General features: G+C 42.4%; 1 protein-coding gene across 4 annotated transcripts in view; it reads right to left on the bottom strand.

Annotated features, from left to right (window-relative positions):
* The window catches only part of RELN (reelin), a 749,731-nt gene that overhangs the window by 686,118 nt on the left and 36,034 nt on the right, over positions 1-27,579 (bottom strand). For all 4 annotated transcript variants that reach the window (XM_075857310.1, XM_075857311.1, XM_075857308.1 and 1 more), the window contains exon 2: positions 6,712-6,822. In XM_075857310.1, coding sequence (XP_075713425.1) covers positions 6,712-6,822 — 111 coding nt within the window. The remainder of the gene's footprint in view (positions 1-6,711; positions 6,823-27,579) is intronic.

Genomic DNA, 27,579 nt, shown 5'->3' with positions numbered 1-27,579 from the left:
TTATAATATATATTTTTTCTGTAACACAAAAGGTTTTACCAGAGAAATGCAACTCAATATTTATTGCCCAGATTCTGCAGTTGTTAGAAAGATCCCATAAGTGGCCCTAGTGTGCTAATGGACTGAAACACAGGCCTCAGAAGCCAGGGAGCATCCTAGTGGATTTTGGGGCCTCCTTTTTTTGGGCATATATTTCAGGCACTATGTCAGGTTTGAAGAGATCTTGTGGTGCCTAAATAGTCAAAACCCCCGAAAAGTGGCCCTTTTTTGGAAACTACACCCCAAAAGGCGTTTTTCTAGGGGTATAGTTAGCATTTTGACCCAACAGTTTTTTTGCAGAATTTAGTGGATTCAGTCTCTGAAGATGAAAATCTACTTTTTTTTCTGCTAAAACATTGCATTTTTTCATTTTTACAAGGAATAAAGGAGAAAAAGCACCCCAACATTTGTAAAGCAATTTCTCCCGATTACGGCAATACCCCATATGTTTGGACCCACAGCAGGGCTTAGAAGGGAAGGAGTGTCATTTGGATTTTGGAGCGAGGATTTTGCTGAAATGGTTTTTCCGTGCCATGTGTAGTTTGCAACGCCCTGGAGGGACCAAAACAGTGGAAACCCCCCAAAAGTTACCCCATTTTGGAAACCACACCCCTCGAGGAATTTTTCTAGCATTTTGACCCCACAGGTTTTTTGTAGAATTTAGTGGAATAAGGCCGTGAAAATTAATATCAACATTTTTGTTCACTAAAATGTTAATTTTTTAACATTTTCACAAGGGATAAAAGAGAAAATGCACCCCAACATTTGTAAAGCAATTTCTCCCGAGTACGATCGACAATACCGCATTGGTTTTTTATTATAAATTAATTAACCCTTTCAGGACTGATTTTGATTTGCTTTTTCATTTTTGTTTTTCACTCCCTGAATTCCAAGAGCCATAACTTTTTTATTTTTCCATCAGTAGAGTGGTGTGAGGGCTTATTTTTTGCTGGAGGAGTTAAAGTTCCTATTAACAGCATTTAAAGTACCACATAATGTACTGGGAAACTCAAAAAAAATTATTTACGGGCTGAAATTGGAAAAAAAACTGATTGCTCCATTGTTTTTTGGGTTTTGTTTTTACGCATTTCACGGTGCGGTAAAAACGACAACTTAACTTTATTCTGTGTCTCAAAAGAATTACAGTGACACCAAATTTATATAGTTTTTTTTATATTTTACTACGTTTACAAAGAAAAGACCATTGTTAAAAAAAACATTGTTTTGTATCACCACATTCTGAGAGCCATAACTTTTTTATTTTTTGATCGATTGAGCAACGTGAGGGCTTAATTTTGGCGGGACGAGCTGTAGCTTTTATTGGTAACATTTTATGTTACATACAACTTCTTGATAACTTTTTATTACATTTTTGTTAGAGCTAAGGTGACCAAAAACAGTGATTTTGGCGTTTTAAATTCTTTATTTCTTACGACATTGACCGTGCACAATAAATTACGTTTTACTTTATTCTGCAAGTCTTTTAAAAAAGTTTTTTTTATGTTTTGCAGCGTTTGCACAATAAAATCAAATTTTTATTAAATTATTTCTTTTTTAAGTTGCCATAACATTTTGATTTTTCAGTCAAAAATGCTGTGTAAGGGCTTGTTTTTTGCGGGACAGTTGTTAGTTTTTATTGATACTATTTTGGGTTACATACAACTTTTTGATCACTTTTTATTCTATATTTTGGGAGGGGAGGTGAACAAGCAATAGCGATGCTGGCATAGTTTTTAGATTATATTTTTTGCGGTGTTCACCGTGTGGGAAAAATAACATTATAGTTTTATAGTTTGGGTAGTTACGAATGCGGTGATACCAAATATGTGTACTTTTTTAATGTTTTAATTTTTTTCCTATAATAAAAGAGTTATTATAGGGAAAAAAAACATGTTTATTAACTTTTTACATTTTTTTTTTTACCTGCAGCACTGATCGCTGCTAGAATACATTACACTACCTAGGTAGTGTAATGTATTCCAACTGTCAGTGTGATCTCACAGTCACTCTGACAGTAACCCTATAAGAGGGTGGTCCTCATAGGCTTCCATACATGGCAGGCCCGTAGGACGTTGTCTGGCCTCCGGTTCACATGGCAACCCCCACGATTGAATGGGGGCTGCCGATGTGCTACAAACCCCCTAAATGCGGCGATCGCAATTGATCACAGCATTTAAAGGGGTTAATTGCCTAAATCAGCAGCGATGAGCCGTTGATCGGCAACACTGGAGTGTCAGCTGTCGGGGACAGCTGACCTCCCGGTTTCCGAAGCACACTGTCATCGACAGTGTGAATCGGGTACGACACAGTGACTTCCAGCTACTCTGACAGGAAGCCTATCAGGACCAGCCGGAGACCCGGAAACCATTGTTTGGCCTCCGGTTGCCATGCCAACCATCGGCAAACCTCGCGATTTCAGTGCGGGGTCTGCCGATGTGCTAGAAACCCCTAAAATGCGATGATCGTAACTGATCACCACATTTAAGGCTTTAATTGGCGGCAAGTGTGGAGTGTCAGCTGACCTCCCGGTTCCCGATGCAACTATACATCCTCGTGCGGGAAGTAACCACCCGCAATGACGTATAGTTACTGAGTGGTGCGGCTAGTCCATCATCAATTAAGCAGGTAAAAGGTCTGGAGTTGATTCCAGGTGTGGCATTTGTATTTGGAAGCTGTTGCTGTGAACCCATAACATGAGGCCAAAGGAGCTCTCAATGCAAGTGAAACAGAGAGATAGCACAAATGTTAGGAGTGGCCAAATCAACAGTTTGGTACATTCTTGGGAAAAAAAAGAGTGCACTGTTGATCTCGTGAACTTCAAAAGGACTGGACGTCCACGGAAGGCGACAGTGGTGGATGATCGCAGGATCCTTTCCATGGTGAAGAAAACCCCCTTCACAACATCTACCCAGGTGAAGAACACTCTCCTGGAAGTAGTTGTATCAGTATCTAAGTCTACCATAAAGAGAAGACTTTATGAGAGCAAATACAGAGGGTTCACTACAAGGTGCAAACCATTAAATCAGCCACAAAAATAAAAAGGCCACATTAGATTTTGCCACACAATATCTAAAGAAGCCAGCCCAGTTCTGGAACCGCATTCTTTGGACAGATGAAACTAAGAACAACCTGTACCAGAATGGTGGGAGGAAGAAAGTATGGAGAAGGCTTGGCACAGCTCATGATCCAAAGCACACCACGTTCTCTAAAATATGGTGGAGGCAGTGTGCCAAAGGCACTGGGTCACTAGTGTTTATTGATGATGTGACTGAAGACAGAAGCAGCCAGATGAATTCTGAAGTGTTCAGGGATATACTTTCTGCTCAGATTCAACCAAAGGCAGCAAGGTTGATTGGACGTTGCTTCACAGTACAGATGGACAATGACCCAAAACATACTGTGAAAGCAACCGAGGAGTTTTTTAAGGCAAAGAAGTGGAGTATTCTGTAATGGCCAAGTCAATCACCAGATCTCAACCCGATCGTGCATGCATTTCACTTGCTAAAGACAAAACTTAAGGCAGAAAGACCCACAAACAAGCAACAACAGAAGACAGCTGCAGTAAAGGCCTGGAAAAGAATCACAAAAGAGTAAACCCAGCGTTTAGTGATGTCCATGGGTTCCAGACTTAAGGCAGTCATTGCCTGCAAGGGATTCTCTATTTAAAAAAACAAAAACATTTTATTTATGGTAATGTTAATTTGTCCAATTACCTTTGAGCCCCTGAAATGAGTAGGCTGTATAGAAAAATGGTTGCGATTCCTAAATGTTTCACAGGATATTTTTGTTCAACCCCTTGAATTAAACCAGAAAGTCTACACTTCAATTGCATCTCAGTTGTTTAATTTCAAATCCAATGTGGTGGCATGGAGAGCCCAAATCATGAAGATTGTGTCACCGTCCAAATAATTCTGGACTTAACTGTATATACCTTTGATATTGAAAGGTTCAACTCACACTGAGGATCTTATATCTTGAAAAGTTTGATTTAGAATTGTAGATCTTCCACTCGAGTAGTAAACAACAGTCTAATACATATATACTAAAACGTATTAATAATATACATTTATATTCCTCTTTGACATATAATATAAATAAAGGCATTAGAAACTTTAATAGTTTATATTCCAACTGTGGTTATGTAACGTACGCCTCTTACACATATGTATGCCCTAGACAATGTATAGGTTGGATATTTTCTTTGGCTCCTCGATCTGTGTTTTAAATAGCTTATTCTTAGACTTATTTTCCTACACATTTAAGACATGTGTATGAATGTAACATATACATGTCTTGGTGTTATTCTATATCAAAGTATCTGAAGCGCTGTGGTTCATCTATCTCTTTTTGATAATGACTTAATACACCTGTTCTGGTAGTACACATGCCCCTGACATTGAATGGGTTAATTTATTCTGAGGATCACATGTTTTGAAACACCTGATTTAAATCGAACCTCCTCTATTGGAAGAGTAGCTATGAGTAAGAACCGAATGGTTTGAAACGCGTAAGCGTTCTTCACCCATGAATTTCTTTATTTATTTGTTTTCAATTTTGTTACAATGAAGCAGCATTAATTTTATCTGCATCGTGTGCCGGACCACTCTCTACCATTTTGAAACATTATTTACAAAAAATATTTTTTTTATTTTTATTATGAAATACAATGTGCCATGGCTAAATCTTGTACTAAGCTGTCAGAAAAGTATTTAAGGCTCTGTTCACATCATATTTTGGCTCCATTAGCCTCTGGCTGGTAAACAGCAGTATATCTTTTTTTAAAGTATGGAATAAGATAGCAGGCTAGGCTATTCCATACAAAAGGATACCGCAAAAAAAATAAATTCAGAGCAGTATACTTTAACATGGGAACCTGTGGTAGATCTATGCCACTTAAACATATATGCTATGAGATTTCAATAGCTTTAAATGACATATCAGTTAAACGTATCTCATAATAGCCTATAGGGGAGGGTGACGGATGTCTGTGACGAATGCCTAAAAGTGGCATCCATCATCCAAAGGCTATTCTGTCATTCGTCACAGCCAGCGTATACATCTGGAGCTTTTCCGCCAAAAATGTGATGTGAATATGGCCTAAGATACCCTGTACACATCAATGTAAAATCTAGCACCTGTGATATATATTTTCATTATATATTACCTCTGTTTCTGTTTATATTTTGTTTAGCTAAGTTTTAGTCTATGTAGTGTTGAGCAATGTCTTCTATTGCTATCTAGAAACCATCAACAAGTATCTGTTGATAGATCTTATTATTCAATTCTTTGTCTTGCTATTAATTTTTATTTTGAGAAATTGTTTTACTGAATAGGCTATTTTTCCTAGAACTATTAGAAAACTTCAATCTAGTTACAGGGACTAAACTGAGTATTCTCTTGATAAAGTGCTAACAACAGATCAGCACTTTATTAAGGGTTTCAGAATACAACCACTCCAGAGATCAACTCATTCACATTTCTTTGCAGGGGAAATGCAGTATTTCATGGCGCACCTTCAAATTAATGAGCAGCCATGCGATGTATGGCTGTGCCTAGTCTTCCAGGGTGCGAGACAATCTTTATAGTGGCTCACTACTCCAATAGAGGAGGTCCTAAGAAGTGTACCTTCCACTATGACGTCCATATGACCTTTTAGGACATATAGACAAAGGGTCGTTTAGTTGAGACAATCCCATCCACAATTAATAAATACATTTATTGTAAAAAAAAAACAGTCAACTTTCATGCTTTAAAGAGGCTCTGTCACCACATTATAAGTGGCCTATCTTGTACATAATATGATCAGCGCTGTAATGTAGATTACAGCAGTGTTTTTTATTTAGAAAAACTATTATTTTTGATGGAGTTTACCTATTTTAGCTTTATGCTAATGAGTTTCTTAATGGACAACTGGGTGTGTTTTACTTTTTGACCAAGTTGGCGTTGTGGAGAGACGTGTATGACGCTGACCAATCAGTGTCATACACTTCTCCCCATTCATTTACACAGCATATAGTGATCTTATTACATCACTATGTTCAGCCACATAAACACACTATAACGTTACTCAAGTGTCCTGACAGTGAATATACATTACCTCCAGCCAGGACGTGATGTCTATTCAGAATCCTGACACTTCCGTAGCGTCTGTGTGATATTTACAGCAAGGCAAGCGTAATCTCACGAGATTACGATGTAACCTGTCATTTAAAACGTAGTAATGTTAGTAACGTTATAGTGTGTTTATGTGGCTGCACATAGTGATGTAATAAGATCACTATATGCTGTGTAAATGAATGGGGAGAAGTGTATGACGCTGATTGGTCAGGGTCATACACTTCTCTCCACAACGCCCACTTGGTCAAAAAGTAAAAACACGCCCAGTTGTCCATTAAGAAACTCATTAGCATAAAGCTAAAATAGGTAATAACTCTGTCAAAAATGATCGTTCTTCTAAATAAAAATCACTGTTGTAATCTACATTACAGCGTCGATCATATTACAAGATAGGCCACTTATAATGTCGTGACAGAGCCTCTTTAACCTGGATATTATATAAAGCTAAATTGTCAGAAAAAAAAGTTCTACCTTCTTTATAACCCACAAGTTACATGTCTATTTCTGATGTCAGTGAATTAGCTATCCAATTCATAACAGTCATCTTGTACTCACCAAATCCAAATGCCTTGGATCCTCCAATACTTTGAGATGCTTGTACGCTAGTGGATGTGTATAATCCAGTCACTAAAAGGCCATCAAAGTAGGTACTCGTTGAAATAGTCACTGTAAATAGATGATATATATTTATTACTTACAAAATAGTGAAAACTTGTACACTAATTACACTGTGCAGAGATCTATGCAATGATCTTTTTATGCCCAGGGCTATAAATACTACAAGGGGCAATCCCCTACATATAGAAGAAAGAAAGTTTGACCATCAGCATGTTTTTACTGTAAGAACAATGAGATTATTGAACACTCTGCCCCAGCATGTTGTGATGGTTCATTCCATTAATTGCACGATTGGTTGGTTTTGTTTGCGCTGATGGGTTCCCCTGACGGAAAGGTCTGACAGAAGCCATCAATGGAACCCCAACACAGATGTGAGCATTTTTATAGGTAAACTGAAGATTTTTAACATAAAAGAGGGAACGCTAAAAAGGATAATTAATACCTTACCTGAGGGTGCTGTGGGTTTAGTGGTGAAAATGCAGGTGACAGGTTCCCTTTACAATAGTTCATGCAGGGAGAAGAGAGGCAGGCTGAAGAGTTACATTTAGCACTATGCAGGTCTGCTTCAACCTGCCACTGATTGACTGAAGTGACCACTGCATCCAATCAGAGAATAAGTGAGTCATTGACAACTTGGCTTGCCTTTTATCTATTAGCTTTACACGTAAGAATTAAAAGAGGGTATGCTTTGTTTTTCTCATGACTGTATTTACTAGATGCAAATATATATTTTTTCATACGGGTTACTTGGAATTCCTTTCCAAATATCAATTTCAATACACCAAGTTCAGTTATTTTACATGTTTTACACCTTAACGCACAATGATGCAACTGTACGTCATGGTTTGCACTGTCTTAAGGCACCATGAAGTACAGTTACAGATAGCCAATAGACACTATGATGCGGCAGGAGACCAATCACGGCGCAGCGCCGCCCACGATCGCTATGATTGGTTAGTCAGTTGTGACTGACCAATCACAGCATTGCAGCATGGTTACCCAGCAAATAGAGTCGGGGAGCCATTTTACTTGCTGATCGGCTGTTTTGGCAACAGGAGACCTAACAATGGCCAATCGTGGCATCTTGGTGGTTTCTTGATGATCGGAATCATTACGATGTGATCGAGGGTGGCGGATCGTTGCTATGGCAACTGGAGTCCCACAGTGGCTGGTCTGCCACGTACAGAAGCCCATTATGCCCCGTCCAGAGGCAGAGCCTAATAGGCTTGCTGTCAGGGAATAAATCAGAATTACTGGTTTTTGGTCAGCTTGACCAATAAAACTACACGTTGTCCTGCAAAATATAACTCACACAGCTCTGTTGGTAAAAAATGTAAAAAAGTTCTGGCTCTCAGAATATGGCGAAGCAAAATGTGCAGAATGTGTTCCAAAAGCGTATAAGATTGTGCATCATTTATCAGTGCGACACTGGCCACATATCTGCGGATTATAATTTATTTACCGCATTATTATACCCTATTATTATTGTTAAGATACGTACGTCACTTTTAGGTTGTCATGACTACTAGCCAAGCTTCTGGATTGCCCTGATTTGAAATGCAGAGCCAATCTGTTTATTCTGTCTGCAGCCTATCAGGGCCAAGGGTGGAGTATTTGAAACTGTTCAGTTTCTTGTTTGTTGCTTGTGATTTTCTTGTGAATACATGTTACTGATCAAGATCCTGGTTACACCCTAAAATCACCTGGACTACTTGGACTCCTTGAACTGGACTTCGGCTTTGGATTTACCCTGTTTACTAATTTGCATATTCTGCTCACAGCTGGTTTAGACCTCTGCAACTCCTAATATACTTCTGTTTTGCAATTTGGACTTTTAGTCTCTCCTGGTTTGAACTCTGCTAGTTTATTACCCCTCTGGCTGTCTGGTTATCCGTTCTGGTATTGCCTGCAAGTGCATCTCTTGTCCAACACCTTATTCTGTTAAAGCAACCTGGGTTCTATGTGGCCAAATCCAACCTGCCTTGCGGCGGGCTCTGGTGAAGACCATAGAGTATCCTTAGATTCTGCTGACCGGAGTGGTGACCGACTTGAGGTAGCTGATTTACTTGTATGCTTAATGCCTGACAGTCTCCAGCTGCCTTTAGTGAATTGCTTGTATAGCAATTCCATAAACTTTCAATGGGGGGAATTGTTCAAGAAGTTATTCCATGGCATAATCACAAGCCCTTCAAATTTTATTTTCCACTATGGGACCTATACGCAGCCATGGTGGAGCAGATGAATGGTCTTACTCTGCTGGTACAAGATCTGACCAAATGGATTCAACACCATGAAATTGCGCAGGTCCAAGCAGTCGTTCCCCCTGCAACTCCGGTTGAAAGTAAGATGAACTTACCTGATAGTTTTTAAGTAAGTCTTTCATTAACTTTCGGGAGAGTTGTAAATTCAATTTTCCTCTGGAACTGAGCAGCAATGAGATGGTCTCGTCATTTCCTTATTGCAGGGAGGACCTCAAACCTGGGCCTCTTCACTGTTGCCACTGAATTTCTCTCTGTTGAGACCTTCATTGCGGCCCCAGGTTTATTATATGGTAAACCAGATATCACTGCAGTGGCTGAGTCCAATCTGTTATCTCTCCAGCAAGGACGGCGTCATGACGAGGATTACGCTTTGGAATTTAGATGGGGGTCTGTCCCTTCACAGTGGAATGATGCAGGGCTCCATTGTTAATTCCGCCGAGGCCTTTCTGAAACCTTAAAAGATCTTCTTGTAAATTACCCTCCGCCCTCGTCTTCAGAAGATACCATGACTCTCATCTTTACCAACGTCTACGAGAGCGCAAAAATGAACGTTCAGCAATGGTCTCTGCCCTTCCCTGAGATCCCCCCATCAGTCACACAGGAGCCCATGTAGTTGGGGTTCAGGATGTCTAGTCAAGAACTGTTCCAAATGTCCTGCTCTGGAAAACTTCAGAGCCTAAATGACCCCCGGGAACGCCATCATCCTTTTGCCTGCTAATATGTTGTTTAACAATTTTCGTATTTCTGGTCAGGCTTTTGTAGATTGTGGTTCTGCAGAAAATTTTTGGGGATTTTCAGGTTGCTAAAAGATTGGCTATTCTCCTCGTTCAACTGAGGAGCCCTGTCAAAGTGTCTGCTGTAGATAATACCCCTCTCTCTCAGGAGTCAGTCAAGTTCTCCACTCCGCCTGTTACTTTGGAAGTGGGTACCTTGTATACTGAACTAATCTCTTTCTTTTTCCTAGAAAATTTGCCTACTGAGGTATTATTTGGTATTCAATGGTTACAAGCACACAATCCTGTTATTGATTGTGTACATGCAGATTTGATTAAATGGAATCCTAAATGTCATGAATCTTGAAAGTCTATATCTACTACTAATGTATCATGTAATGCAACATTGTTGCCCGAGTGTATTCAAGATTTTGAGGATGTCTTTACTGAACCTATTTTGTCTAAAGGGATAGTGGTTTCTGCAATATCGCCTGATCTTGCAACTGAGATTAAAGAAGGTCAGCAGCTCGCTCAGCAAACCATTCCTGCAGGCAGACTTTTTGTACCTTCTCAGTTCAGATTTCGTTTGCTTAAGGAGTTACATGATTCTGTTTTGTGTGGTCATCCAGGGATAACTGGTACTAAATAAACTAATCTCACGTCTCTACTGGTGGACGTCTGTATCTTGTGATGTTAGTTCTATGTCTCTGCTTGTGAGGTCTGCGCTCGCGCTAAGACTCCTTGACTTCGTCCTATGGGTGAACTACTTCCATTGTCTGTGCCACTGAAACCTTGGTCCCATCTGTCTATGGATTTTATCACCGATTTGCCTCACTTTGAAGGAAAAACTGTCATTTGGGTTGTGGTGGACCGTTTCAGTAAAATGTGTCATTTCATTCCATTGCCTCAACTCCCTGATTCCAAAACTCTGTCTAAATGATTTCTTGACCAAGTGGTTCATCTGCATGGTGTTTCGGAAAATATTTTCACTGATAGAGGTGTACAATTTGTGGCTAACTTCTGGAGAGCTTTCTGTAAGAAACTTGGCATACAGTTATCTTTCTCTTCTGCGTTCCAACCCGAGACTAATGGTCAAACCGAGCGCTTTAATCAAACCTCAGAACAATATTTTAAGTGTTATATTTTGGATAACCAGGCTGAATGTGTCTCGTTCCATTAGCGGAATTTGCTATCAATAATCGTCACCATGTTTCTCTTGATACCTCGCCATTTTTCTGTAATTATGATTTTCATCCTTGTTTTGGTTCATTTTCCGCCTCTATCGATAGCCCTGAGGTGAAAGTTGAATCAAATAAACTGTGCACAGTTTAATTAAACCTGAGGAATTCCTAATTAATTAAAAAAGAAAAATGCTGACAAAACACGTACGGTGGGTCCTGTGTTCAGTGTGGGACAAAAGGTATGGCTTTCTACTAAGAATCTTCAACTGAAAGTACTGTCTCACAAGTTTGCTCCTAGGTTTATTGGTCCATATGATATTGTTAAAGTTATTAACCCTGTGTCCATTCGCATGGTTCTTCCTCCTTTTAAAATTCAAGATGTTTTTCACAAATCTATCCTTAAAAAATTTGTACCACCATCTAATCCACTCAAGAATCATCCTGCTCCAATTGAGTTAGAAGAAGAAATGGAATTTGAGGTTAAAAGGTGTAATGTCGGGGTAGGGAGACAGACAGGTGAGCCCTAATCTACCCGCCTCTCAGTCCCTGCCTACTTGCAACGACCCGCCCTAGGTGACGGGGTACAACTGGGCGACGGTCCCTACACTCAATAGGTGCACGACAGACAAACAGACAAGGGTACAAAGAAGCCGGGGAAATGGGGAAGTTGCCCACGGGAACACCGTGAGCAACAAGCGAGGTGAACGAGCCGAGTCAAACCAGGAGATGAGCGAGGTACAAAAACGCAGAGCAGAAGAGTGGTCAGTAAAGCCAAGGTCAATAACAAGCAGAGGGTCAGTAGTTCAAGAAGCTGCAGCAGGGCCAGGAAACCAGCAGAGAAGAATCACAAGCAAAGGAGGAACAGGAAAGGCAGGCATAAATAGACAGAGGGCGGGAGCTAGCTCCGTCTGGCCAGGTTGTGATAGGCTCTCCCACTCCTAAGCCTGCCATCCTGAATGGTGGAAGATAGAGTCAGTCTCACAGACATAGAAGCAGGTGCAGACTGATTACCTATGGGCGTTGACACAGAAGCTGTGTCTGGCAGATCCTTTACAGTACCCCCCCTTTTATGAGGGGCCACCAGACCCTTTCTAGGTGGACCTGGTTTATTGGGGAAACGAAGGTGGAACCTCCTGACCAATACTCCAGTGTGAACATCCCGGGCGGGTACCCAAGTCCTCTTCTCAGGACCGTATCCTCTCCAATGGACCAGGTACTGGAGGGAGCCTTGGACCATCCTGCTGTCCACAATCTTGGCCACCTCGAATTCTACCGCCTCAGGGGTGAGAACAGGGACCGGAGGTTTCCTCGAGGGAGCCAAGGACGGGGAGCAGCGTTTAAGGAGGGAGGCATGAAACACGTCGTGTACTCGAAAAGACGGGGGCAACTCCAGTCGGAAGGAGACAGGGTTGAGGACTTCAATTACCTTGTACGGCCCTATAAACCGGGGGGGAAAATCCTTGGACGGGACTTTAAGGCGCAAATTTTTTGACGATAGCCACACCAGTTCCCCGACCACAAACAAGGGGTTAGCAGAACGTCTTCTATCTGCCTGAGTCTTTTGTATGCTCTGGGACGCCTCTAGGTTCTTCTGAACCTGGGCCCAGACTGTGCACAGTTCCCGATGAACGACCTCTACCTCAGGATTGTTGGAACTACCAGGTGAAACGGAGGAGAACCGTGGATTAAACCCAAAATTACAGAAAAAGGGGGAGACCCCTGACGAGTTGCTGACCCGGTTATTAAGGGAAAATTCGGCGAGGGGAATGAATGAGACCCAATCATATTGACAGTCAGAGATAAAACACCTTAAATATTGTTCTAGAGACTGATTAGTCCTCTCAATTTGGCCATGATTTTCAGGATGGAAGGCAGAGGAGAAGGACAGATCAATCTCCAACTTTTTACAGAAGGCTCTCCAAAACAATGAAACAAATTGTACCCCTCTGTCAGAAACAATATTGACAGGGACCCCATGGAGACGCAGGATGTGTTTGACAAACAAGGTGGCTAACGTCTTAGCATTGGGTAGTTTCTTGAGGGGCACAAAGTGGCACATCTTACTGAAGCGGTCTACTACAACCCACACCACCGACTTGCCTTGAGATGGAGGCAAATCGGTGATAAAATCCATGGAGATATGGGTCCAAGGTCTCTGGGGAATGTGCAAAGAACATAGTAAGCCCGCTGGTCGGGATCTGGGAGTCTTGGACCTAGCACAAACTTCACAAGCGGCGACATAGGCCGTAACGTCTTTAGGCAACCCAGGCCACCAATAGTTTCTGGCAATGAGGTGCTTGGTACCCAGGATGCCTGGATGACCAGATAGTGCGGAGTCATGATTTTCCCTAAGTACCCTTAGCCGGAATTGCAAGGGAACAAACAACTTGTTCTCAGGAAGGTTCCCGAGAGCTGAACCTTGATCAGCCGCAATTTCAGAGACTAAATCAGAATCAATAGAGGAAATGATTATACCTGGAGGCAAAACACAAGCAGGATCTTCCTCCGAAGGAGGGCTGGCCATGAAGCTACGCGACAGTGCATTAGCCTTAATATTTTTACACCCAGCCCTACACTTAGGGAGCTTAGCTCCTTGTACCAAATCAATTGCGCAATCGTATTCTCTATGATGAGGTAACACTCGGGGGCCTCTTTAGAGAAAACATAAGCGAAGTCCTGAACAAACTCAGGTAGAGTGTTCACCTCCTCAGGGGGAGAAACAGAATTAACAGAAAAACATGACGTCATGCATTCATTACCCCATTTGGTAAGATCCCCAGTATTCCAGTCAAACGTGGGATTATGAAACTACAACCAGGGAAAGCCTAAAACCAAATCGGACGATAATCCCTGCATCACCAGTACAGAGCACTGCTCCAAATGCATGGAGCCAACAAGGAGTTCAAAAACATGGGTATGCTGTGTAAAATAACCATTAGCAAGAGGAGTGGGGTCGATACCCACTACCGGGACAGGTTTAGGCAAATCAATCAATGGCATACTGTTAGGGATCTGCCAGGTACTACGTCTAGGTATACTCCTGGGATTAATCAATCCACACCTGAGGCCAGACCTGTTCGACTGACACCATCTCCCACCAACCAGGGTGGCAGGCTCAGGAGTGGGAGAGCCTATCGCGGCCTGGTCAGTCGGAGTTAGCTCCGCCCCCTGTCCTTTATTACCTGCCGTGTTCTCCTCCTCAGTGCTTGTAATTCTTCTGGATTCCTGGCCCCACTGCTGCCTTGCTCCAGCCTGCTTCTGCCGTGCTTCTGCCTTGCTGCAGTTCCGCTTAACCTGCTTTGCTTTGCCTCTGGCTTGCTTCCTCCTCCGTGCTCACTTGGGTATACTCCACTTCATCCTGGTCCGGACTACTCATTCACCGATCCTTTTCCTCGCGGCGTTCCGTGGGCTACTGCCCCTTCCCTTGCGTGTTCCCTGTTTGTTCTCCCGTGCACTTAGACAGCGTAGGGACCGCCGCCCAGTTGTACCCCGTCGCCTAGGGCGGGTCGTTGCAAGTAGGCAGGGACAGGGCGGTGGGTAGATTAGGGCTCACTTTCCCTTCACCTCCTTCCTGCCATTACACATAGCTAGAGACATAGCAAATTCCACAGACATAATATTAGCAGAAGACCCTGAATCCACGAAGGCACTGCCAGTGGCAGACCTACCACCAAAAGAGACCTGAAAGGGAAGCAAGATTTTATTACGTTTCATATTTACGGGAAATACCTGTGCGCCCAAGTGACCTCCCCGATGGTCACTTAGGCGCGGAAGTTCCTCCGACTGGTTATTCTTACGCCTAGGACATTTGTTCACTTGATGCTTGTCATCCCCACAGTAGAAGCAGAGACCATTCTTCCTGCGGAACTCTCTACGTTGTTGAGGGGACACGGAGGCCCCGAGTTGCATAGGTACCTCCGAGTCTTTCGTGGAAGAACGAAGCAACGGAACCTCGGGAGGCATCATGGGGGAGTCAGAGGAGAAAACACAAAAACGTTCAAGTCGTCGTTCCCTGAGACGTCGGTCAAGTCGTACCGCTAAAGCCGTAACCTGATCTAGGGAGTCAGAAGAGGGATAGCTAACTAGCAGGTCTTTCAGGGCATTCGACAGACCCCATCTAAACTAGCACCTTAAGGCAGGGTCATTCCACCGAGAAGCTACACACCACTTCCTAAAGCCAGAACAATACTCCTCAACAGGTCTCTCACCCTGACGTAAGGTCACCAGCTGACTCTCGGCAAAGGCAGTCTTGTCAGTCTCGTCATAAATGAGCCCGAGAGTAGAAAAGAAAAAGATCAACGGAGGAAAGTTCAGGGGCGTCAGGAGCCAAGGAGAAGGCCCACAAGCAAAGGAGGAGCAGGAAAGGCAGGTATAAATAGACAGAGGGCGGGAGCTAGCTCCGTCTGGCCAGGCTGTGATAGGCTCTCCTACTCCTAAGCCTGCCATCCTGAGTGGTGGAAGATGGAGTCAGTCTCACAGACATAGAAGCAGGTGCAGACTGATTACCTATGGGCGTTGACGGTTTGGCAGATCCTTTACAAAAGGATTGTGGATTCTAGAAGAGTCAGGGGTACACTCCAGTACTTGGTGCACTGGAAGGGGTATGGGCCAGAAGAATGAACTTGGGTACCTGCTTATTCAGTTCATGCTGATCGTTTAGTTTAAGTTTTTAATTAGAAGATTCCTCTGAAACCTAGCCCGAGGTTTAAGGGTCCGGTGGCCCCTAGTAGAAAGGGGGTACTGTTAGGAAACGTCCGTCACTTTTAAGTTGTCATGACTACTAGCCAAGCTTCTGGATGGCCCTGGTTTGAAATGAAGAGCCAATCTGTTTTCTCTTTCTGCAGCCTATCAGGGCCAAGGGTGGAGTATTTAAGTCTGTTCAGTTTCTTGTTTGTTGCTTGTGATTTTCTTGTGAATAGATCTTACTGATCAAGCTCCAGGTTACACCCTAAAACCACCTTGACTACTTGGACTCTTTGAACTGAACTTCGGCTTTGTCTTTGGATTTACCCTCTGCTTACTTATTTGGATATTCTGCTTACAGCTGGTTTCAACCTCTGTGTCCTGCCCATGGCCGCGGGTCATCAGGCTCACTCACCTCCTGACGGCTGCAGCCATGGATCTGTGAGCGCTGGCCCCCATCTCCGCCTCAGGAGACACCAGCGCTCACTTCTGCTTCTCTCAGCCGGGTCCCGTATGGTGCGCGCACACGCTCATTCCCGCTCTTAAAGGGCCAGCGCACGCACCGGAGTTAAGTGCCAAATTAGACCATGAGCACCCTGGACTATAAGAGAGGGGCCCAGCCCCTTCCTGCCTTGCCTAAGCTTTGTTGTCGTTACCCTAGTTTGTCTCTGCAAAAGGTCTCCTAGTGTCTTCCAGTTCCCAGTGTTTTCCGTTCCTGCTACCTTTAACCTGTATTCTGTGCTATCCTGGTCAAGTGCCGTATTGAGTTGGAGTCGTGGTGTGCTGTGTACCACGACTGTCCTGTTACACCACGCCTGGTGTCCGCCTGCTGCCAAAGTCCCTTCCGAGCCTGCCTCGCTACTGTCTGAAGCTACCACAGGTTACACCTATATGAACTATAGACTTTGACATGTGTCCTGTTGGTCAGCTGCCATACCGTTATGGCGGTACGGCCCAGTGGGTGCACGTACCCAACGTGACACTATGCAACTCCTGGCATACTTGTTTTGCGATTTGGACTTTTAGTCTCTCCTGGTTTGAACTCTGCTAGTTTATCACCACTCTGGCTGTCTGGTTACCAGTTCTGGTATTGCCTGCAAGTGCACCTCCTGTCCAACACCTTATGCTGTTAAAGCAACCTGGGTTCTATGTAGCCAAATCCAACCTGCCTTGTGGCGGGCTCTGGTGAAGACCATAAAATAGCCTTAGACTCTGCTGACCAGAGTGGTGACGGACTTGAGGTAGCTGATTTACTTGTACGCTTGATCCAGACAGTGTCCAGCTGCCTTTAGGGAATTGCTCGTATAGTAATGCCATAAACTGTCACTCTGGGGAATTGCTCAAGTACTGATTCCATGACCATTATGCCCTGATGTACTCTGCACAGTTTACTTATGCCCCCACAGTACAAACTAAAATACCAGTAAAACCCCAAACAGAATAACTACCAAGCAAACTTTGCGCTCCAAAAGCTAAATGGCGCTCCCTCCCTTCTCAACCCTACAGTGTGCCCAAATAGCAGTTAACTTCCACATATATGGCATTACCATACCTGGGAGAACCCGCTTAACGGTTTATGAGGTATTAATCTACAGTGGCACAAACTGGGCACAACATATTGTGCACTAAAATGGTATATCAGTGGAAAATTGCAACTTTTACTTTGCACCATCCGCTGCACAAATTTCTCATGAAAAAACACATGTGGGGTAAAAATGCTCACTACACCACTTAAAATGCCCTAATGGGTGTAGTTTCCAAAATAGGGGTCACTACTTGGGGGTTTGTTTTACTATTTAAACTCAGAGCTCTGTAATTGTGGGCCAATGCTGTGAAAATCATCAAAATAGGCCTCAAATGCGCATGTTTCTGTTCACTTCTGAGCCCTGTCATATGTCCACGCAAATGATAAATGCCTTGAGGGGTGTAGTTTCCAAAATGGGGTCATTTCTTAGGGCTTCCACTGTATCCTGGTATATCAGGGGTTTTGCAAATGCGACATGGCGCCCAAAAACGAATCCAGTAAAATCTGCATGCCAAATTGCGCTCCTGCCTTATCTCCAAACAGCAGTTTATGACCACATGTGGGGTATTGCCGAACTCGGGAGAAATTGCTTTACAGATATTGGGGTGCTTTCTCTCCTTTATCCCTCATGGAAATGAAAAAATTCTACAATTTCGTGGGAAAAAAATTTAGATTTTCATTTTCACGGCGTAAGTTCAATAAATTCTGCAAAAAGGCATGTGGGGTCTAAATGCTCACTATGCCCCTAGATAGATTTCTTGAGGGACGTACTTTCCCAAATGGGGTCACTTTGGGGGATTTCTACTGTTTTGGTGGGCTTTGCAAATTCAACATGGCGCCTGAAAACCATTCCAGCTAAATTTAAGCTCCAAAAGCCAAATAGCGCTGCTTCACTTCTAAGTCCTGCCGTGTGTACAAGCAGCAGTTTATGACCCCATATGGGGTATTTCCGTGCTCAGAAGAGTTTGCTTGCAGATTTTGGGGTGGCTTTTCTCCTTTATCTATTGTGAAAATGGAGAAAACTGAGCTAAAACTAAATTTTATTAGAAAAATGTTGATTTTCATTTTCACTGCCTAATTCTACTAAATTCAGCAAAAAACCTGTGGGGTCAAAATGCTCACTATACCCCTTAATAAATTTCTTGAGGGGTGTAGTTTGCCAAATGGTGTCTTCTTATGGGTGTTTCCACTGTTTTGGCAACACAAGACCTCTTGAAACCAGACATGGTGCCTAAAATATATTCTAATAAAAAGGGACGCCCCAAAACCCACTCTGTTCTTCTTTGCTTCTGAGGATGGTGCTCTAGTCCATTAGTACACTAGGGCCACATGTGGGATATTTCTAAAAACTGTAGAATCTGGGCAATGAGTTGCATTTCTCTGGTAAAACCTTCCGTGTTACAGAAAATAATGGATTAAAATGGATTTGTAAATCTCACCTCCTCTTTGCTTTAATTCCTGTGAAACGCTTAAAGGGTTAAGAAACTTTCTAAATGCTGTTTTGAATACTTTGAGGGGTTCAGTCTTTAAAATGGGGTGATTTTTAGGGGATTTCTAATATATGCCCCATATATATATATTCATATATATGCCCCAAAGCCACTTCAGAACTGTCCTGGTCCCTAAAAAAATGCTTTGGAAAATTTCTTGAAAATGTGAGAAATTGTTGCTAAAGTTCTAAGCCTTGTAACATCCTAGAAAAATAAAAGAATGTTCAAAAAACGATGCCAACATAAAGTAGAAATATGGAAATGTTAACTAGTAACTACACCGCATTCCAAATTATTATGCAAATGTTATTTTTCGCTGATTTTCCTAAATAGTCGATGCAAATGACAGTCAGTATAATCTTCAAGCCTTCAACGGTTGGAGTATAATGCGAATTTTATTGAACAAATCTCCTAATGATAACAGATCAAAACATTTTAAGGGTATGTGCACACGAGAAGTGCCTTTTACGTCTGAAAAGACAGACTGTTTTCAGGAGAAAACAGCTGCCTCGTTTCAGACGTAAAAGCTCCTCCTCGTATTTTGCGAGCCGTCTGTGACGCTCGTAAATCTTGAGCTGCTCTTCATTGACTTCAATGTAGAACGGCTCAAATTACGTTGCAAAGAAGTGTCCAGCACTTCTTTGCCGAGGCAGTCAATTTACGCGTCGTAGTTTGACAGCTGTCAAACGACGACGCGTAAATTACAGGTCGTCTGCACAGTACGTCGGCAAACCCATTCAAATGAATGGGCAGATGTTTGCCGACGTATTGTAGCCCTATATTCAGACGTAAAATGAGGCATAATACGCCTCGTTTACGTCTGAAAATAGGTCGTGTGAACCCAGCCTAAAGGTTGTAAAGAGAACTAAAATGGTAATTTGTTGAATTTGCAGCATCAGAAATCAAAAGCTCTTTCAATCAAAAAAAACTTAACAGGCCAAGTTTCATGTTAACATAGGACCCCTTCTTTGATATCACCTTCACAATTCTTGCATCCATTGAATTTGTGAGTATTTGGACAGTTTCTGCTTGAATATCTTTGCAGGATGTCAGAATAGCCTCCCAGAGCTTCTGTTTTTATGTGAACTGCCTCCCACCCTCATAGATATTTTGTTTGAGGATGCTCCAAAGGTTCTCAATAGGGTTGAGGTCAGGGGAACATGGGGGCCACACCATGAGTTTCTCTCCTTTTATGCCCATAGCAGCCAATGACACAGAGTTATTCTTTGCAGCATGAGATGGTGCATTGTCATGCATGAAGATAATTTTGCTACGGAAGGCACGGTTCTTCTTTTTGTACAACGGAAGAAAGTGGTCAGTCATAAACTCTACGTACTTTGCAGAGGTAATTTTCACACAGTCAGGGACCCTAAAGGGGCCTACCAGCTCTCTCCCCATGATTCCAGCCCAAAACATGACTCCGCCACCTCCTTTCTGACGCTGCAGCCTTGTTGGGACATCGTGGCCATTCACCAACCATCCACTACTCCATCCATCTGGACCATCCAGGGTTGCACGGGACTCATCAGTAAACACGGTTTGAAAATTAGTCTTCATGTATTTCTGAGCCCACTGCAACCGTTTCTGCTTGTGAGCATTGTTTAGCGGTGGCCGAATAATAGCTTTATGCACACTTGCAAAACTCTGGAGGATCCTACACCTTGAGGTTCGCGGGACTCCAGAGGCACCAGCGGCATCAAATACCTGTTTGCTGCTTTGCAATGGCATTTTAGCAGCTGCTCTCCTAATCCTATCAATTTGTCTGGCAGAAACCTTCCTCATTATGCCTTTATCTGAACGAACCCGTCTGTGCTCTTAATCAGTCACAAATCTTTTCACAGTACGATGATCACGCTTAAGTTTTCTTGAAATATCCAATGTTTTCATACCTTGTCCAAGGTATTGCACTATTTCACGCTTTTTGGCAGCAGATAGATCCTTTTTCTTTCCCATATTGCTTGAAACCTGTGGCCTGCTTAATAATGTGGAACGTCCTTCTTAAGTAGTTTTCCTTTGATTGGGCACACCTGGCAAACTAATCATCACAGGTGTCTGAGATTGATTACAATGATCCAAAGAGCCCTAAGACACAATACCATCCATGAGTTTAATTGAAAAACGAATAATTAAATGTTTATGACACTTAAAACCAATGTGCATAATAATTTGGAACACGGTGTATTTCGTGTGGTATTACTATCTGTCTTACAAGCAGATACATCTACATTTATAAAAATGCACAATTTTGCAAATTTTCTCAAAATTTGGGTGTTTTTCACAAATAAACACTGAACGTATTGACCAAATTTTACCACTAACTTAAAGTACAATGTGTTACGAGAAAACAATCTCAGAATCACTTGAAAAAATAAAAGCATTCCAAAGGTATTATCACTTAAAATGACATGTCAGATTTGAAAAATTTGCCTGGTCCATAAGGCCAAAACAGGCTTAGTCCTTAACCCCTTCCCGGCATCCGCCGTATATATACAGCGCTGTCGGGCAGGAGTTCCCGCAAACTGCAGTACAGTTACGTTGCGGTGAAAGTGCGGGCTCAGCAGCTGAGCCCGCACCATCACCGCCGGGTGCCAGCTGTATGCTACAGCTGAAAGACTGCAGTAACGGCTGGGACTGGAGCTAGCCTCCTGTTCCGGCCGATTAACCCCACAGATGCTGATTGCAATAGGGATCGATGCATACGAGGGGTTTTTAGCCACCGGCACCCCAGCAACGTGATCGCTGGGTTGCTGGTGGCTACAATGGCAACCAGAGGCCTAATACTGGCCTCCTGGTCTGCCACCTACGGAGGCTTCCTATGCCCCGCTCAGAGGCGGGGCCTAAAAGGCTTCCTATACCAACGTCAAGATGGCGCCGGCTCAGCTTCTGGCTCAGAAGCTGAGCCGGCATCATCAGCACTGGGTGTCCACTGTATGTTACAGTGAACACCCTGCTGTAATGGCAGGAACCGTAGCTAGCTCTGATCCCTGTCATTAACCCCTTAGATGCAGCGATCGAAAGCAATTGCTGCATCTTAGTGGTTGGTAGCAAATCGGCAGCCCTGCCATGCGATAACAAGGCTGCTGACCGCTACTATGGCAGCAGGAGGCCTAACAATGGCCACCCACTCTGCCATTATGGAAGTTGATTAGGCCTTTCACGGAGGCGAAGCCTAATCAGCTTGCTGTCAGTGAACGACTGACCGTTCTAATACATTTCACTACATGGGTAGTGCAATGTATTACAACATCAATCAAACAGTTGGTCCTTCAAGTCCCCTAGTGGGACAAAAAAAAAAGTGTAAAAAATAAAAAGTTTTAAAAAATAAAATAAAAGTTTTCAAAAATAAAATAAAAGTTTCAAGTAATAAAGTAAGACACAATCGCCCTTTTTCCCTTATCAAGTCATTTATTATTGCAAAAATAATTAAGCCATACATATTTGGTATCACCGTGTTTGTAACGGCCTGAACTATAGAAAATTATAAAAATATTATGTTTTTTTATCCCGCGCAGTGAACGGCGTAAAAAAACATTGCCAGAATTGCTGTTTTTTTTAGTCACTTTGTCTTCCAAAAAAAGAAAAAAAAAGTGATCAAAAAGTCGCATGTATCCAAAAATTGCACCTATAAAAACTATAGCTCGCTTCACAAAAAACAAGACCTCATATAGCTCTTTTGACAAACATTTTGTAAAGTTATGGCCCTTACAACATGGCGACATAAAAAATAAATTTTTACAAAAGTAATTTTATTGTGCAAAAAGTTGTAAAACATAAAAAAGTGCTCGAAATTTTGTATCATACTGACCCGCAAAATAAAGTTAACATGTCATTTGTAACGCAAGATGAATGCTGTATAAAAAAAAACTATGCCAGAATTGTTGTTTTTTGGTTACCTTGCCTCCAAAAAAACAAAAGGATAAAAAGTGATGAAAAAGTCGCATGTACCCCAAAATGGTACCAATAAAAACGACAGCTCGTTCTGATAAAAACAGCCCTCATACCACTACGTCTATGAAAAGATAAAATAAGTTAAGGCTCCCATTCAGGCAAGAAAAATATGCAGCTGTGCAGGCCCGAGGGGAACATTTGTTCTGTTTCAAGCGGCGATTTATCAAGGCCCTAAAATTAGGGAACCAGCAAGGGGTAGACTCCAACATATCTGTTGGAAGAAAGGATGCCTGTATTATACCAGGAAAATACTTTCCCAGCAAAATTCCCCAAACTGCAAAAGTGCAGTGTGTACCAAAAGGGGGATTAGAAACGACACCATTTATCAGTGCAACACCGGCCTGTGCAGAAATTATTGCTTCACAGCGTAACACACATCTATGGTGTAAAGGATCTGCCAGACACAGCTTCTGTGTCAACGCCCATAGGTAATCAGTCTGCACCTGCTTCTATGTCTGTGAGACTGACTCCATCTTCCACCATTCAGGATGGCAGGCTTAGGAGTGGGAGAGCCTATCACAGCCTGGCCAGACGGAGCTAGCTCCAACCCTCTGTCTATTTATACCTGCCTTTCCTGTTCCTACTTTGCTTGTGATTCTTCTCTGCTGGTTTCCTGGCCCTGCTGCAGCTTCTTGAACTACTGACCCTCTGCTTGTTTGACCTTGGCTTTACTGACCACTCTTCTGCTCTGCGTTTTGTACCTCACTCATCTCCTGGTTTGACTGGCTCGTTCACCTCGCTTGTTGCTCACGGTGTTCCCGTGGGCAACTTCCCCATTTCCCCGGCTTCTTTGTACCCTTGTCTGTTTGTCTGTCGTGCACCTATTGAGTGTAGGGACCGTCGCCCAGTTGTACCCCGTCGCCTAGGGCGGGTCGTTGCAAGTAGGCAGGGACTGAGTGGCGGGTAGATTAGGGCTCACCTGTCTGTCTCCCTACCCCATCATTATATATGGATTATTTTATTTATTTTTCACCCCATTGTTATACCACCTGACTATGCCCCTGATGTACTCTATATTATAAACTTTATAAACTAAAATACCAGTAAAGCTTCAAAACAAAAATACTACCAAGCAAAATCCACGCTCCAAAAGCTAAATGGCACTCCATCCCTTCTGAACCCTACAGCGTGCCCAAACAGCAGTTTACTTCCACGTATTTGGCATCGCCAAACCAGGGGAACCCTATTAACAATTTTTAAGGTATGTGTCTCCAGTGGCACAAGATGGGCATGACATATTTTCCACTGAAATGGCATATCTAGGGAAAAATTGCAATTTGTACTTTGCAACATCCGCAGCAATAATTTATGGACAAGACCTATAGGATGAAAATGCTCACTACACCCCTTAATAAATGCCTTGAGGGGTGTAGTTTCCAAAATGAGGTCACTTCTCAGGGGTTTCTTTTACGATTTCACATCAGAGCCCTGCAATTGTGAACCAATACTTTAATAAGTCGCCAAATTAGGCCTCAATTTCGCATGGTACTCTTTCACTCCTGAGCCCTTCCGATCGTCCAGGCAAAGATTAGGGCCACATGTAGGGTGTTTCTAAAACCAGGAAACACAGCATAATAATTAGAGAGATGTCTGTTTATGGTAGCACAAGCACAAGCACATGTGGAACCACATTTTGGCATATCTATAGAAAAATTGCAATTTCACTCTGCAACATCGAGTGTACACTCATTTCTGGAAAACACATGCAGGGTTAATATTCACACTACACCCGTATGTGAATACTTTGAGGGGTGTAGTTTCCAAAATGGGGTCACTTTTGTGGGTTTCCACTATTTTGGTACCACGGGGGCTTTACAAATGCGACATAGCGCCCAGAAACCAATCCAGCAAAATCTGCATGCCAAAAGCCAAATGTCGCTCCTTCGATTCTGAGCCCTACTGGGTGCCCAAACAGCAGTTTATGACCACATATGGGGTATTGCCGTACTCGGGAGAAATTGCTTTACAAATGATGGGATGTTTTTTCTCCTTTTATTTGATGAGAAAATGAAAAATTGAGCTAAAGCTACATCTCATTGGAAAAAAACCAACTTTATTTTCACTACCCAATTCTAATAAAATCTATGAAACAGCTGTGAAGTTAAAATGCTCACTACACCCCTAGATGAATTCCTCAAGGGGTGTAGTTTCCCAAATAGAGTCACTTTTGGGGAGTTTTCAAAGATTTGGTCCCACAGGGGCTTTGCAAAAGCCACATGATGCCAAAAAACCAATCCAGCAAAATCTGCGCTCCAAAAGCCAAATGGCTCGCTTTCTCTTCCAAGCTCTGCCGTGTGCCCAAACAGTAATTTACGACAACATATGAGGTATTTCCATACTCTGGAGAAATTGCTTTACTAATTATGGGTTGCTTTTTCTTCTTTTTCCTTTTTCAGCTAATACTTAATCTTATTGGAAAAATTAAAAAAACTATTATTTTCATGTCCAAATTCTAATAGAATCTATGAATCACCTGTGGAGTCAAAATGCTCACTACACCCCTAGATAAATTCCTTGTGGGTGTAGTTTCCAAAATGGGGTCTTTTTTGGGGTGTTTCTTTTGTTCTGGCATCACAAGACCTCTTCAAACCTGACATGGTTTCTAAAATATAATCTAATAAAATGAAGGCCCCAAAATCCACTAGGTGCTCCTATGCTTCTGAGACCTGTGCTTCAGTCCATTAGCACACTAGGGCAACGTGTGGGAATTGCAGAATCTGGGCAATAAATATCGAGTTTTGTTTCTCTCGTAAAACCTTCTGTATTACAGAAAAAAAAAGAATTACAAATAAATTTCTGCAAAAAAAAATTATATTTGTACATTTCACCTCTACGTTGCTTTAATTCTTGTGAAATGCCTAAACTGTTAAGAAACGTTCTAAATGCGGTCTTGAATACTTTGAGGGTTTACATTTTTAAAATTGGGTGATTTATAAAGGGTTGGGCCCTCAAAACCACTTCAGAACTGAACTGGTCCCTGAAAGAACATAGCCTTTTGAAATTTTCTTGAAAATGTCATACATTTCTGCTAAAGTTCTAAGCCTTGTAACGTCCTAGAAAAATAAAAGGATGTTACATAGTTAGTACGGTTGAAAAAAGACAGATATCCATCAAGTTCAACCAAGGGATGGGAAAAGGAGCACATAAGAGCTAATATTTTTTCGTTCTAGGAAATTATCTAAGCCTTTTTTAAAGACATCTACTGTAGCTACGGTGACCAGCTCCTGTGGTAGACTATTCCATAGATTCATGGTTTTCACAGTAATGAAGGCTTGTCCCCTCTTCAGATTGAACGTTTTTTTTTCCAGACGGAGGGAGTGCCCCCTTGTTTTTTGAGGGAGTTTTACATGGATTCATAAATTTATATAAGTTAATCATGTCGTCGTCGTCCCCCCCTAAGACTGGGTTCACACGACCTATTTTCAGACGTAAACGAGGCGTATTATGCCTCGTTTTACGTCTGAAAATAGGACTCCAATACGTCGGCAAACATCTGCCCATTCATTTGAATGGGTTTGCCGACGTATTGTGCAGACGATCTGTCATTTACGCGTCGTCGTTTGACAGCTGTCAAACGGCGATGCGTAAATGGACTGCCTCGGCAAAGAAGTGCAGGACACTTCTTTGACACGTCATTTGAGCTGTTCTTCATTGAACTCAATGAAGCACAGCTCAAGATTTACGAGCGTCTCAGACGGCTCGCAAAATGCGAGGAGGAACATTTACGTGTGAAACGAGGCAGCTGTTTTCTCTTGAAAGCAGTCTGTCTTTTCACACGTAAATGACAGCTAGCGTGTGCACATACCCTTAGTCATCTGTTTTCAAGGCTTAATACGTTGAATTATTTTAATCTTTCCTCAGAATTTAGATTCTCCATGCCCTTTATTAGCTTTGTTGCTCTTCCTTGTATTTTTTCAACTCCAGGGCATCCTTTCTATGAACTGGAGCCCAGAACTGAACTGCATATTCTAGATGAGGCCTCACTAATGCTTTGTAAAGTGGTAATATTACATCCCTGTCTCGCGAGTCCATGCCTCTTTTATTACACGACAATATCTTGCTGGCCCTTGAAGCAGCTGATTGACATTGCATGCTGTTATTTAGTTTATGATTTACAAGTACACCCAGATCCTTCTCAACAAGTGACTCCCCCAGTGTAGCTCCCCCTAGGACATATGATGCATGCAGGTTGTTCGTTCCCAGATGCAAAACTTTACATTTATCTACATTAAACCTCATTTGCCAAGTGGATCTCCCAAACACTTAGTTTGTTTAAATCCGCTTGCAATTCATGAACATCTTCCATAGACTGAACATTACTACATAGCTTGGTGTCATCTGCAAAAATAGAAATAGTGCTATTCATCCCATCCTCTATATCATTAATAAATAAGTTGAATAATAGTGGTCCCAGGACGGAACCCTGGGGTACACCACTTATAACCGGGGACCATTCAAAGTAGGAATCATTGACCACAACTCTCTGGATACGATCCTTGAGCCAATTCTCAATCCAATTACAAACTATACTTTCTAAACCTATAGTCCATAATTTACCCATCAGACGTCTATCAGGGACAGTGTCAAATGCCTTTGTAAAGTCCAAAAATACTATATCCACAGCGGCCCCTCTGTCTAGGCTTCTGCTCACCTCTTCATAAAAAATAATCAGGTTGGTTTGACAACTTATGTCCTTATCAAAACCATGCAGGCTGTCACTTGTAATACTATTTTTTGTCACATAATCCTGTATATAGTCGCTCAATAGCCGCTCAAACATTTTCCTCACGATGGATGTTAAGGTTACTGGTCTATAATTACCCGGGGAAGACCTAGAGCCCTTTTTGAAAATAGGCACCACATTTGACCTGCGCCAGTCCCTTGGCACTATACTAGTCACTAGAGAATCTCTAAATATTATGAAGAGGGGGACAAAAATAACTGAACTAAGCTCTTTAACCCCTTCCCGACATCCGCCGTATAAATACGGCGCACGCCGGGTGG

The sequence above is a fragment of the Rhinoderma darwinii genome, chromosome 3 (assembly GCF_050947455.1).
Source record: "Rhinoderma darwinii isolate aRhiDar2 chromosome 3, aRhiDar2.hap1, whole genome shotgun sequence".
In the NCBI taxonomy this organism is placed as follows: domain Eukaryota; kingdom Metazoa; phylum Chordata; class Amphibia; order Anura; family Rhinodermatidae; genus Rhinoderma; species Rhinoderma darwinii.
This window is presented reverse-complemented; position numbering and strand designations above follow the sequence as displayed.